At 45.8% G+C, this 12,695-nt stretch overlaps 1 protein-coding gene across 1 annotated transcript in view; it reads left to right on the forward strand.

Moving 5' to 3' along the window:
- The first annotated feature begins 249 nt into the window (after positions 1 to 249).
- The window catches only part of LOC129702047 (SH2 domain-containing protein 1A-like), a 38,988-nt gene continuing 26,542 nt past the window's right edge, over positions 250 to 12,695 (forward strand). Inside the window, exon 1 of the mRNA XM_055643569.1 lies at positions 250 to 800. Within this exon, the coding sequence (XP_055499544.1) occupies positions 442 to 800 (359 nt within the window). The 5' untranslated portion in view covers positions 250 to 441. The remainder of the gene's footprint in view (positions 801 to 12,695) is intronic.

A 12,695-nucleotide genomic window follows, 5' to 3' on the forward strand; every position in this document is an offset into this window, starting at 1 on the left:
GGAGAAAACTCAGCGGGTGCAACAGCATCTATGGAGCGAACCACCTCTGTTGACCTGTTGCTTAATTACAGCCTGATCTGTTTTAGAGTTCTGTTTTGGGATGTGAATCATATGGAGGCAGAGGAGTTTAGTTTAACCTTGCACAAAGGGCTGGAGTAACTCAGCGGGACAGGCAGCATCTCTGGAGAGAAGGAATGGTTTGCGTTTCGGGTCGAGTCCATTCTTCAGACAGAATGATGAGGTGGGCTCAGGATTAAGAAGGGTCTCCTTTCCTTCTCTCCAGAGATGCTGCCTGTCCCGCTGAGTTACTCCGGATTTCTGTGCCCGCGGTGTAAACCAGCATCTGCAGATCCTACTTGATGTTCAGGCATGGACATTGCGGGCCGAAGGGCCTGCTACTGTGCTGGGAGGCCGTGGGTATCAGGGTAGATCTAGCCACTGATGTTGAACACATTCTATGCCCCGGCAACTTGCAGACGACGCCAACTTTCCACATCCACCCCCGTGTGTCTGCGGCGAGGATTTGGGGAGTGGATCATCAAGAGGTGCAACTTGTCACTTTCATTTCGCAACCAGGCTGAACGCGGCTTAGAGCAGCGGCTGCCAGAGCCTCGGCCACAAGGCTGTCTGTGCGCCACGCCGGGGAGGGGGGTGGAGGAGAGAAGAATGGACCATCCAGTCTACCAGGGAAAGATTAACAGAGAGACAGGCGAGAGACTTCTGGGCAGGAGCGGCAAGGACGGCAGCTACCTGCTGAGGGACAGCGAGTCGCTACCCGGGGTGTTCTGCCTGTGTGTTCTGTGAGTACTGCTGTCTCCAGCTAGCTGTCATTTAACTGCTCCATCCACCGGTAACATCTAGACTCCCCCCCCCCCCCCACCCTCTCTTTCTCCCCTGACTCTCAGTCTGAAGAAGGGTCTCCAACCCCAAACATCACCCATTCCTTCTCTCCAGAGACGCTGCCTCTCCAGCTGAGTAACTCCAGCACTTCAGTGTGTAACCAGCATTTGCAGTTCCTTAGAAACATAGAAAATATTGAAAATAGGTGCAGGAGGAGACCATTCGGCCCTTCGAGCCAGCACCGCCATTCATTGTGATCATGGCTGATCGTCCTTCCTACAAACCCACCTGTCACCGTTGGGTGATAAATCGCACTTATCAATACCTTTAAGAAGCACCTTGCCAGTTGCACAAGAGCATAAACGTTGACAGCTTCTTGCAACAACGTATTTTTCATAAATTCTTAAGTTCCATTGCAGAATTAGCCATTCAATCATGGTGGAGTAGACTCCTCCCCCTCTAACCCCATTCTCCTGCCTTCTCCCCCTAACCCCCGACACCCGTACTAGTCAAGAATCTATCCATCTCTGCCTTTAAAATATCCACCGACGCCCTCCGCAGGCTTCTGTGGCAAAGAATTCCACAGATTTCCACTATTTTTTTCCAAGGGTTTAACCTGAAAGGGTAACAGCCTTCATTTATAGACACAGTGTACTGGACTAACTCAGACCAGAAGAAGTCTGCAGAGATGTTGCCCAACCCACTGAGTTACTCCAGCACTTCCAGTGGCAAGTAGCGAGGTACATGGTGGATAGGACATGTTTAGAGGGATAAGGGCCAAACGCAGGCAGATGGGACTAGTGTAGAAGGGACATGTTGGCCGGTGTGTGCAAGTTGGGCTGAAGGACCTGTTTCCACACTGTATGACTCTATGATTCCATGACACTTTGTCTCTGTCTTTGGTATAAATCAGCGTCTGCAGTCCCGTCTTTCTGCAGGTTTCAATTAGTTCTGGTTCTTTCCCTTTAACTGCTTGTTCCTGCAAAGTTTTACTGTACATTTAGATTTTCAAGTGAAGCAGTCCCTTCAACGCTTTCCTGTCTGTAATTTGGGCAGCGGGTCATTTTCCAATCCCCTAGTTTGCCTCTTGATTTGTGCATCAAACTATCCGCCCATCACCTCCCAGTTCGACCACAAGCTTTTCACAACTTCTCACTGTGCCTTGGTACACGTGACAATTAACTAAACTAAACTATAATACCAATTGAATGAGATTGATTAGTGGAGATTCACTGCCACACTGATCGTGAACACCCACTAACGGCGGCGTGGTGGCACAGTTGTAGAGACTCTGCCTCACAGCGCCAGAGACCCGGTTCCCATCCTCACCACGGGTGCCGTCTGTACGGAGTTTTGTACATTCTTCCCGTGACCATGTGGCGTTTCACCCGGGTGCTCCGGTTTCCTCTCACACTCCAAAAGACGTGCAGGTTTGTAGGTTAATTGGCTTCTGTAAAATTGTCCCTAGTGCGTAAGGTGGTGTTAGTCTGCGCAGATTCGGTGGGTCGAAGGGCCTGTTTTCAAGCTGTATCTCTAAAGTTCAAAGTCCCTGGTCATTGCACTGGGACAGTTGGATTTGATGCTTCTTTGAGGTCTCTGTAATGCAGTCCTAGTCAGATTACTTTGTACTGTAACAAGATTTATAGTTTGATACTAATTAACAAAATAAATAGTGTTTGAAGTTACCCATTGAAACAGATGCAGACTCATCCGATCATAAATTCATGGGAGCAGAATCAGGCCATTTGGCCCATCAGGTCTACTGCCATTCAATCATGGCTGATCTAGCTTTCCCTCTCAGCGTCATTGTTACATTAGGGAAAAAAGTATATTTGGCCCATTGTGTTTGTGCTTTTTTGTAGAACATTCCATCAGCCCCTGTCCTCCACAATACAATCCGGTCTGCTTAAACAAAATATTACAATGGCTTTTGTGGAATATAATGGAAACGTCAGACAAATGAAATATGAAATGAACTGGATTTTAAAGTATATTTGCAAAAATGTGTTGATTTTCATTTAGTGTTGATGAGAAAAGATATGTAAGGGAGTTTGTAAGATAAAGTGGATGATGGAGAACAAAAGGACACAAAGTGCTTGAGTAACTCAGCAGATCAGGCAGCATCTCTGGAGAATATGGATAGGTGACGTTTTGGGTCAGGAGCCTTGTTCAGACTTAGTCCCAACCTGAAACATCTCCCATCCATGTTCTCCAGAGATGGAGCCTGACCCGCTGTTACTTCAGCACTGTGTGACCTTTTGTGTAAACCAGTGTCTGCGGTTCTTTGTTTCCACAGGTGTATTGGGCAAACTGGTCTCCGGCAAAACGTTCGTTATACTGTGTTTTTTCGGTTTCAGGATCCGACAGACTTTTTTTTTGAAGACTGTACATTAAAGGAGAAAATATTTTTTTAAAAAGCCACATGTAGTTAGGCATGAGGGAATTGTAGAAGTCAACCGAGTGGCCAAAAAGATAACCAACCCATTTACACACTGAAGATAGAGACAACATCCTGGAGTAACTCAGGGGGTCAGGCGGCATATCTGGAGGGAAAGAACTGGTGACGTTTCATGTCGGAACCTTTCTTCAGACTGAAAGATAGACAGACTTTCTTCAGATCGGCCCATTGTTGGCTGGGGAAGGTGTGAGAACAAGGTGGAGGAGGCACGATGGTGCAGCGGTAGAGTTGCAGGTTAATTGGCTGCGGTAAAAATCGTAAATTGTCCCCAGTGTGTAGAATAATTCTGGTGTAAGGGGTGATCGCATGTTGGCGTGGACTCGGTAGGCCGAAGGGCCATGTATCCACGCTGTATCTCTACAGACTCACGATTAGTCACGAGGGATACAAGCATGCGGTAGAACTGGTAGGACCTTTACACATTGACTTGAATTTGACACGGGGTTTATTTCACCAGGAGGACAGGCCATCAACCACCAGACCCGGGCTGTCTTTAGGTGCAAAGTGTTGGAAACCGAGATCCAAAGTCAAAAGATAGACACAAAAAGCTGGAGTAACTCAGCGGGACAGGCAGCATCTCTGGTGAGAAGGAATGGGTGACGTTTCAGGTCGAGACCCTTCTTCAGACCCAAAACACTAGAGTAACTCAACGGGTCAGGCAGCACCACGCTGAGATACTCCAGCATTTTGTGTGTATCTTGGTGCAGGCCAGCATCTGCACTTTCTTTCTACACATCAAAAGTAAATAAATTAAGGAGCTGAAATAAAGTCATTCAACCCACCGTGTCTATACCAACTTTCAAACCCCATTTGCTTGCTTTTGATCTTTAGCCACATATACATTAGCAACTTGAGCGTTCAGTCACTGCATGAAAGCATATCATTTGGTGCAGGTTAAAGCCAACTGATGCAATCTAGGAAAATAGTTTATATTCTGAAGCCATTTTTTGCAAAATGTTATTTTTCACTCATTTTTGCTTGCACGCTTTGTTGCTGTTGTCTTACCTGAAGCTGTGGCCATGTTTATAATTTTGAACAATGTTTAAATTTAAGGAATATCCTTACAAAACGATGCTAAGCAGCATTTAGATTTTTGAGATTATGAAGCTAGGTCTTTATTCTCTGGAGCGCAGAAGGTTAAGGGGGGACTTGATAGAGGTCTTTAAAATGATGAGAGGGATAGACAGAGTTGATGTGGACATGCTTTTCCCTTTGAGAATAGGGAAGATTCAAACAAGAGGACATGACTTCAGAATTAAGGGACAGAAGTTTAGGGGTAACATGAGGGGGAACTTCTTTACTCAGAGAGTGGTAGCGGTGTGGAATGAGCTTCCAGTGGAAGTGGTGGAGGCAGGTTCGTTGGTATCATTTAAAAATAAATTGGATAGGCATATGGATGAGAAGGGAATGGAGGGTTATGGTATGAGTGCAGGCAGGTGGGACTAAGTGAAAATAATTGTTCGGCACGGACTTGTAGGGCCGAGATGGCCTGTTTCCGTGCTGTAATGGTTATATGGTTATCTGCATTAATCTTTAATCGGCTACATGGATAAGAAACGTTGAGAGGGATATGTGCCAAACGTGGGTAAATGGGACTAGCTTAGAGGTGGCATCTTAGTCGGCATGAATGAATTGGGCTGAAGGGCCTGTTTCCATGCTGTATGGCTCTATGCAGTTGTACAGGGTATTGGTGAGACCACACCTGGAGTATTGTGTACAGTTCTGGTCTCCAAATCTGAGGAAAGACATTCTTGCCATAGAGGGAGTGCAGAGAAGGTTCACCAGACTGATTCCTAGGATGTCAGGACTTTCATATGAAGAAAGACCAGATAGACTCGGCTTGTACTCGCTAGAATTTAGAAGATTGAGGGGGGATCTTATAGAAACTTACAAAATTCTTAAGGGGTTGGACAGGCTAGATGTAGAAAGATTGTTCCCGATGTTGGAGAAGTCCAGGACAAGGGGTCACAGTTTAAGGATTAAGGGGAAATCCTTTAGGACCGAGATGAGTAAAACATTTTTCACACAGAGAGTGGTGAATCTCTGGAACTGCCACAGAAGGTAGTTGAGGCCAGTTCATTGGCTATATTTAAGAGGGAGTTAGATGTGGCCCTTATGGCTAAAGGGATCAGGGGGTATGGAGAGAGGGCAGGTACAGGATACTGAGTTGGATGATCAGCCATGATCATATTGAATGGGGGTGCTGGCTTGAAGGGCCGAATGGCCTACTCCTGCACCTATTTTCTATGTTTCTATGTTTCTATGTACTGAAAATATGCTGCGGACATGAGCACACTAAACCTTTCATAGCAAGGTCCCGACCTGAAACGTCACCTATCCATGTTCTAACCAGGGATTCTACCTGACCTGTTGACTTACTGCACTTTGTGTCATTATTTTGTAAACCAGCTGCTGCAGATCCTAATTTCTACATTCGAAACTTTCATAGCGATTCACTTTTAAGTTTCATATTCATCGTTAACACTAACTAAAAAAATTAGATCGTAGGTTAGCTCTCATGCTGAAAAGAAGTATATTTGCACTGCCTTAAAGAAATATATACAAGTATCAAAAGAAATTACTGTGAGAAAGTATACACATGTCACTTCAGTTCTTGGATTTCATAACATTCTTTTAAACATTTAGTGTGGTTTAGTTTATTGTCACGTGTACTGAGCTACAGTGAAAAAAGCTTTTGTTGTAAACTAACCAGTCAGCGGAAAGACAGTCTAGCCAACCACAGTGTTCAAATGCATGATAAATGGCATAATGTGAATAATGTTTACTGCAAGGTAAAGTCCAGTAAAGTCTCATCAAAGATAGCCTGAGGGTCTCCAATGAGGTAGATAGTAGCTCAGGACAGCTGTCTAGTTGATGGTGAGATAACAATGGCAAGCTGTTTTCAGTTAAGCCTGTGTGTGTATGTGTGTGTCTCTGTGCACCTGTTTATGATCTGTCTGACGCATGTTCCTTTCGCTAAAAGTCGAGGACGAACAGTTTGATCTGTAGAACAAAGTGGCATGTTTTTAAATTTGTCAGAGATGCAAAGGCAGCTGGCAAGTTCAACTGTGAAGAACTTGCAAGCAGCTGGAAATTTAAATCGATCAGATATCTCGTTCAACAAAGTCAATGGGACTGACTTTCAGAAGTAGGTTGGCGTCATTTATTTGTCACTAATACATTGTACGTTTGAGCTACCAAATAAAACTGAATTTCTGTCCACGAGAGGATGAGTGATGTTAAATGAGCAGTTAAGAAAGTTGTTGAGAGAGTATAACGTGGGAAATGTGAGGTTATTTAATTTGGTTGGAAGAACAGAAATAATAGGTAGGTTTTTGTTAGGAGGTAGGAAGAAGAAGGGTCTTGACCCGAAACATCACCCATTCCTTCTATTCCGAAACGCTGCCTGTCCCACTGAGTTACTCCAGCATTTTGTGTATATTTTTGAATGTGATTGTTGGTTGTGTGTGTTTTTTTTATAGCAGTGACTACACGACAGATGCATGGTCCTGATCAGACAAAATTAATTAAACAAATCTGCAACTATCAGTGTTTACATGAAACGGCATTTCGTTTGGACCTCAAGGGGTCCAAATGACAATTAAATTGAATCTTGAATCTTGAATCTTGAATCTTGATCTTGAAACAGATTTCATCAGAAGATTTACAAGGATTTTGCCAGGACTAAAGGGTCTGGGCTATAGGGAGACGTTGAGTACGATGGGACTATATTCCTTGGTGCGCAGGAGGATGAGGGGTGATCTTATAGAGGTGTATAAAATCATGAGGTGTATAAAATCTCTGCCACAGAAGGTAGTTGAGGCCAGTTCATTGGATATATTTAAGAGGGAGTTAGATGTGGCCCTTTTGGCTAAAGGGATCAGGGGGTATGGAGAGAAGGCAGGTACGGGATACTGAGTTGGATGATCAGCCATGATCATATTGAATGGCGGTGCAGGCTCGAAGGGCTGAATGGCCTACTCCTGCACCTATTGTCTATGTTTCTATGTTTCTATGAGAGGAATAGATCGGGTTAGATGCACAGAGTCTCCTGCCCAGTATAGGTGAATCGAGGACCAGAGGACCAGAATTCTCCCTTTTTGGTTTTCCGCAGAGACCTCTCCCTCCGTAACTTCCTGGTCAATTCGTCCATTCCCAGTCAAACCACCCCCTCTTCTGGCACTTTCCCTTGCAATCACAGGAAATGCTACACTTGTCGCTTTACCTCCCCCCTTGACCCCATCCAAGGACCCACGCAGTCTTTCCAGGTGCGGCAGAGGTTCACCTGCACCTCCTCCAACCTCGTCTATTGCATCCGCTGCTCTAGGTGTCAGCTGCTCTGCGTTGGTGAGACCAAGCATAGGCTTGGCAATCGCTTCGCCCAACATCTCTGCTTGGTTCGCAATAACCAACCTGATCTTCCGGTGGCTCAGCACTTCAACTCCCCCTCCAATTCCGAATCCGACCTTTCTGTCCTGGGCCTCCTCCATGGCCATCAGTCTGAAGAAGGGTCTTGACTCGAAACGTCACCTGTTTCCTTCGCTACATAGATGCTGCCTCACCCGCTGAGTTTCTCCAGCATTTTTGTCTACTGGGGACCAGAGGACATAGGTTTAAGGTGAAGGGGGAAAAGATTTAATAGTAATCCGAGGGGTAACGTTTTCACACAAAAAGGGTGGTGGGTGTATGGATCTAGCTGCCAGAGGAGGTAGATGCGGCAGGGGCTATCCCAAAGTTTCAGAAACAGACAGGTAAATGGAATGGACATGTTTGTCGGGATATGAGCAAAACGCAAGCAGGTGGGATTAGTGTAGCTGGGACGTGTTGGCCGGTGTGGGCAAGTTGGGGTGAAGGGCCTCTATGACTCTGTGACTCTATCAAAGCTATCTTCAATTTGACTTCTACCATTAACCTTTAGCCAAGATATCTTTGGGTAGGATTAAGCCTTAAAAATGATCACAGCAAATATAGATTCTGTAAAGAAGGAGGGGATTAGATGATGGAATATTTCAATTAAAAAAATATTTACAAATGTATAGCCTGTGTCTAATTTTATATCCATTTCATTAATAAAATAATATCCACATATAATTTTAGAATCTCAAAGATACCAATTTGCTATTACATAAAATAAATGGTTTTGATTAAAATTCAATCACAGTTGTAAAATATATTTGTAATATCTAGAACCAATAATCCATGCACTTCATATTGTATCGTAACATTTTTAAGAATTGGTTTCTAAACCTGGTGTTGAGTTCATTCACATAATGAACATATTTTGCCAATTTCCGCTTACGCAGATTTACAATGAAACAGGATATTCGGACAATATCATAAGTTCATAAGTGATAGGAGCAGAATTAGGCATTTGGCCCATCAAGTCTACTCCGCCATTCAATCCTGGCTGATCTATCTCTTCCCCTCAACCCCATTCTCCTGCCTTTTCCCCATAACCCCTGATGCCCGTACTAATCAAGAATCTATCTATCTCTGCCTTAATCGTTCATGTTGAACATCATGGTCCACATGAGCCTTGCCCCTCACTGTTTTAGCCCTTATCCTTGACAGATTATTCACCTTCCTTTGTGTACTCAGCCAAGGTGTCTCCAGTTGCAGCTGCATTATCAGATACAGTTGCTGCTTTTGGTGGTGAGTTTTGCATTCTAAAGGGCCTGTCCCACTTGGGCGTCATGCAGATGGCACACGAAGATTTTGTACATCCCAAAATCCTGGGGCGCCGCGCGCGACCGCGCATCACTGCCTACATCACCACGCGCGCGTAAAGCGCACCATGCTCGCATCACGTGCGCGTCACCACGCGCGTCTCGTGTGTCGTGACGCGTAAATTCTGTCGCGTAAATGATGTGCAAATGCCGCCCAAGTGGGACAGGCCCTTGAGGAATTATCGTGCAAAAAGGTTTCTCCAAAATCCTCCCTCGAACAGGTTTTGACTTTCCTAAATGAGGAAGCATATTTCCTTCATCAAACCTTTATAAACTTACGGATAGCTATCATAATTGTCCCTCTGCTTCTCTTTTCTTCTGAGAGAAACTGACATTTCTCAAGAGCTGAAAAGTATTTCCAAAGTCAGCATTTGCTGCTTTGCCTAGTTGCCCATTGACTTGTTGCAGTCTCTCTGACCACGTTATTTCCCGTGGTGTGACAAGGTACGGAGCTGCTGGATTCAGTTCGAAATCAGAATGGCGTATGAACCAAAGATAGACACATAATGCTGAAGTAACTCAGCGGGACAGGCAGCATCCCTGGAGAGACCGAATGGGTGCATTTCAGATCGAGATCCTTCTTCAGACTGAGAGTCAGGGGAGAGGGGAACTAGAGGTGTGGAAGGGTACAAAGAGCACGTAAGGTGTGAAAAGGACAGATCAAAGTAGACGATGATCAAGGACATGTACAATGGTTCATTGTTTTTAAGAAGGAGCTGCAGATGCTGGAAAATTACAATGGTTCATTGTTGGCTGAGGGGAAGGTGACAACGAGGCATACAAATTAATCAGGAGGACAGTGAAACTAGTAGGAGAACTAGGGTAGGGGAGGGATGGAGAGAGAGAGGGAAAGCAAGGGTTACTTGGTTAGAGAAATCAAGAACCCTACCACTGGGTTGTAAGCTGCCCAAGCAAAATATGACTTGGAGAATCTGGGGATTGGGGAGTTCCCAAAGACCAACTCTCCTTGTCCGTATGAGTTTCTAAGAGGTTTTGAGAGTAGCCAAGACATGACATATGTAGTTGATGGAGTACACTGCTTCCACCATGCACTAATGGTGGAAGGAATGAATGTGTATGGTAGGGCTTTGGCACACTAACCAAGTGTTTTGACTTGTCCTGGGTGTTGACAAGCTAGGCACAACATGCTGGAGTAACTCACTGGGACAGGCAGCATCTTTAGCTGTCCTCTACATTTCATGCGGTCTCAGGCTGAGCTGTTGCAAAACCAAGCTGTGATGCATCTCGAGAGTATGCTTTCGGCAGTGCATCTGTGGACGTTGGTAAGAGTCATTGGAGACACGCCAAACCTCTTTAGGATGTAGAGGCGTTGTTGTGCTTTCTTGGCCATTGCCTCACGGTGGTTGGGCCAGGACAAATTGTTGATGACATTTACTCAGAGGAACCATCTTCACTTTCATAAGGTCATGTGATAAGAGAGGAGTTAGGCCATTCGGCCCACAGAGTCTACTTCGCCTTTCAATTACGGCTGATCTATCACTCTCTCCTAACCCCATTCTCCTGCCTTCTCACCATAACCCCTGACACCCGCACTAATCAAAAATCTACCTATCTCCGCCTTAGAAATATCCATTGACTTGGCCTCCACAGCATTCTGTGGCAAAGAATTCCACAGATTCACCATTTTCTGAGTGAAGAAATTCCTCCTCATCTCCTTCCGAAAGGAACGTCCTTTAATTCTGAGGCTGTGAACCTCTGGTCCTAGATTCTCCCACAATTGGAAACATCCTCCCCACATCCACTGTATCCAGGCCATTCAATATTCAAACTAATTTGGCACTATTGCTGCTGATTGTGACATGTACTCTACCCTGCTTCCTGAAGGAGGTAGCTATCTGAAAAAGGGTTTCGGCCCGAAATGTCGCCTATTTTCCTTCGCTCCATAGATGCTGCTGCACCCGCTGAGTTTCTCCAGCAATTCTGTGTACCTTAGGTAGCTATCTCCTTCATCTTGCTGACACTGAGGGTGACACCATGTTGCTAGGATCTCTATCTCCTTCCTTTACTCTGCCTCGTCATTGTTTGAGGCCTACTATGGTGATATCATCTGAAAATTTGTAAATGGAGTTGAAGCGGAATTCGACCGCACAATAGTAAGAGTAATGGCCAGTTGAGTTTCAATGGTGAGTGAGCAGTGGTCATGCCTCTGTAGTCTGTGGGTTGTTGCTTAGACACTCTCTTCTTGGAGATGGCCATTACCTGGTATTTTTGTGCCCTAAACATTACTTGCCCCTTTTCTGAATGATCCTTAAGCCCCTGTCCCACTTACGTGTCCTTGGCACGGTAATTACGCGATCTCGTGGTCGCGTTGGGCTGCGACGGACCCGCGAAGGTCACGCACGATTTCATGCCTACGCACAGCTGTCTGGAGCGCATGACGTCATTTGAAGATGGATACAAAATGCAGGAGTAACTCAGCGGGACCGGCAGCATCTCTGGAGAGAAGGAATGGGTGATGTTTCGTGTCGAGACCCTTCTTCTGTCTGAAAGGGTCTTGACCCGAAACGTCACCCATTCCTTCTCTCCAGAGATGCTGCCGGTCCCGCTGAGTTACTCCAGCATTTTGTGTCTATCTTCAATTTTCTTGGCCCCGCTCTGGGAGTAGAAGTGGGGGTGGATCTGGACCGCAACGGCCGTGAGCCCCAGGCCGAATTCGGCGATCGTTTGCCTGCTTCTGCTGCTGTTGAAGGTGTCGCGCCAGTGTCTTGGGCCTGTCCCACTTTGGCCGTCTGTTCCGCGACAGGCCGTTGGCGCGCAAAGATTTTGTCCGCTACAAAAATTTCAGAGACCCACGCGGTCGCACACAACTACATACCCCTCCGCGCTTCTCAGTGGGACCTGCCCCGCGCAGCCATACGATGCTTGTGCGCCTCAACGTGACGACGAGGTCGTGTAATTTGCGTGTCAAGGACACGTAAGTGGGACAGGCCCTTTATGCCCTGCCGTGAACAGGCATGAACTGTTGCCTTCGCTGAAGAGTATGAATGGTATTGAACATTATGGAATCGTTAGCAAAACTCCCAATCTTAGATGAAAGGAAGATAGCTGAAGATGGTTACGTTTAGAATACGCTCGTGAAGAACTCGTGTTCATATCGTGGCACTGAGATGCTCAACCTCTAACAACAACAATTGACCCATTGACTATTTTATCTGCATTCCTTGATGCCACACTCGGTCAAATGCTGCCTTGATGTCCATGGATCTTCCAGCCCACTCGGCTACTGAGAAGCATCTCTTTGCGTCTGCAAACATGAAATGGTTCGGCCAACTACCAGTACATTAATTGGCAACTGACATGCAAGCAAGTAATGGACACTTTAACTCGGAAAAAAAAGATACAGTGCTGGTCTAGTTCAGGAGAAGGTTCCTCGAACAAAAGGTCACCTACTTTCCTGATCTGCTGAGTTACTCTTCGGCCCACCGAGTCCGCGCCGACCAGCGATCGCCAAACGCCAACACTACCCTACACACGAGGGATAATTAACAATTTAGTTGTAAATTTCCAGTGAGTCTGCAAACCTGCACGTCGTTGGAGCGTGGGGGGAAACCGGAGCACTCGGAAAAAACCCACGTGATCACGGGGATACGCACAAACTCCGTACGGACAGCACCTGTAGTCAGGATCTAATCCAGGTCTCTGGCGCTGTA

This window comes from Leucoraja erinacea, chromosome 12, assembly GCF_028641065.1.
Source record: "Leucoraja erinacea ecotype New England chromosome 12, Leri_hhj_1, whole genome shotgun sequence".
Taxonomy (NCBI): Eukaryota; Metazoa; Chordata; class Chondrichthyes; order Rajiformes; family Rajidae; genus Leucoraja; species Leucoraja erinaceus.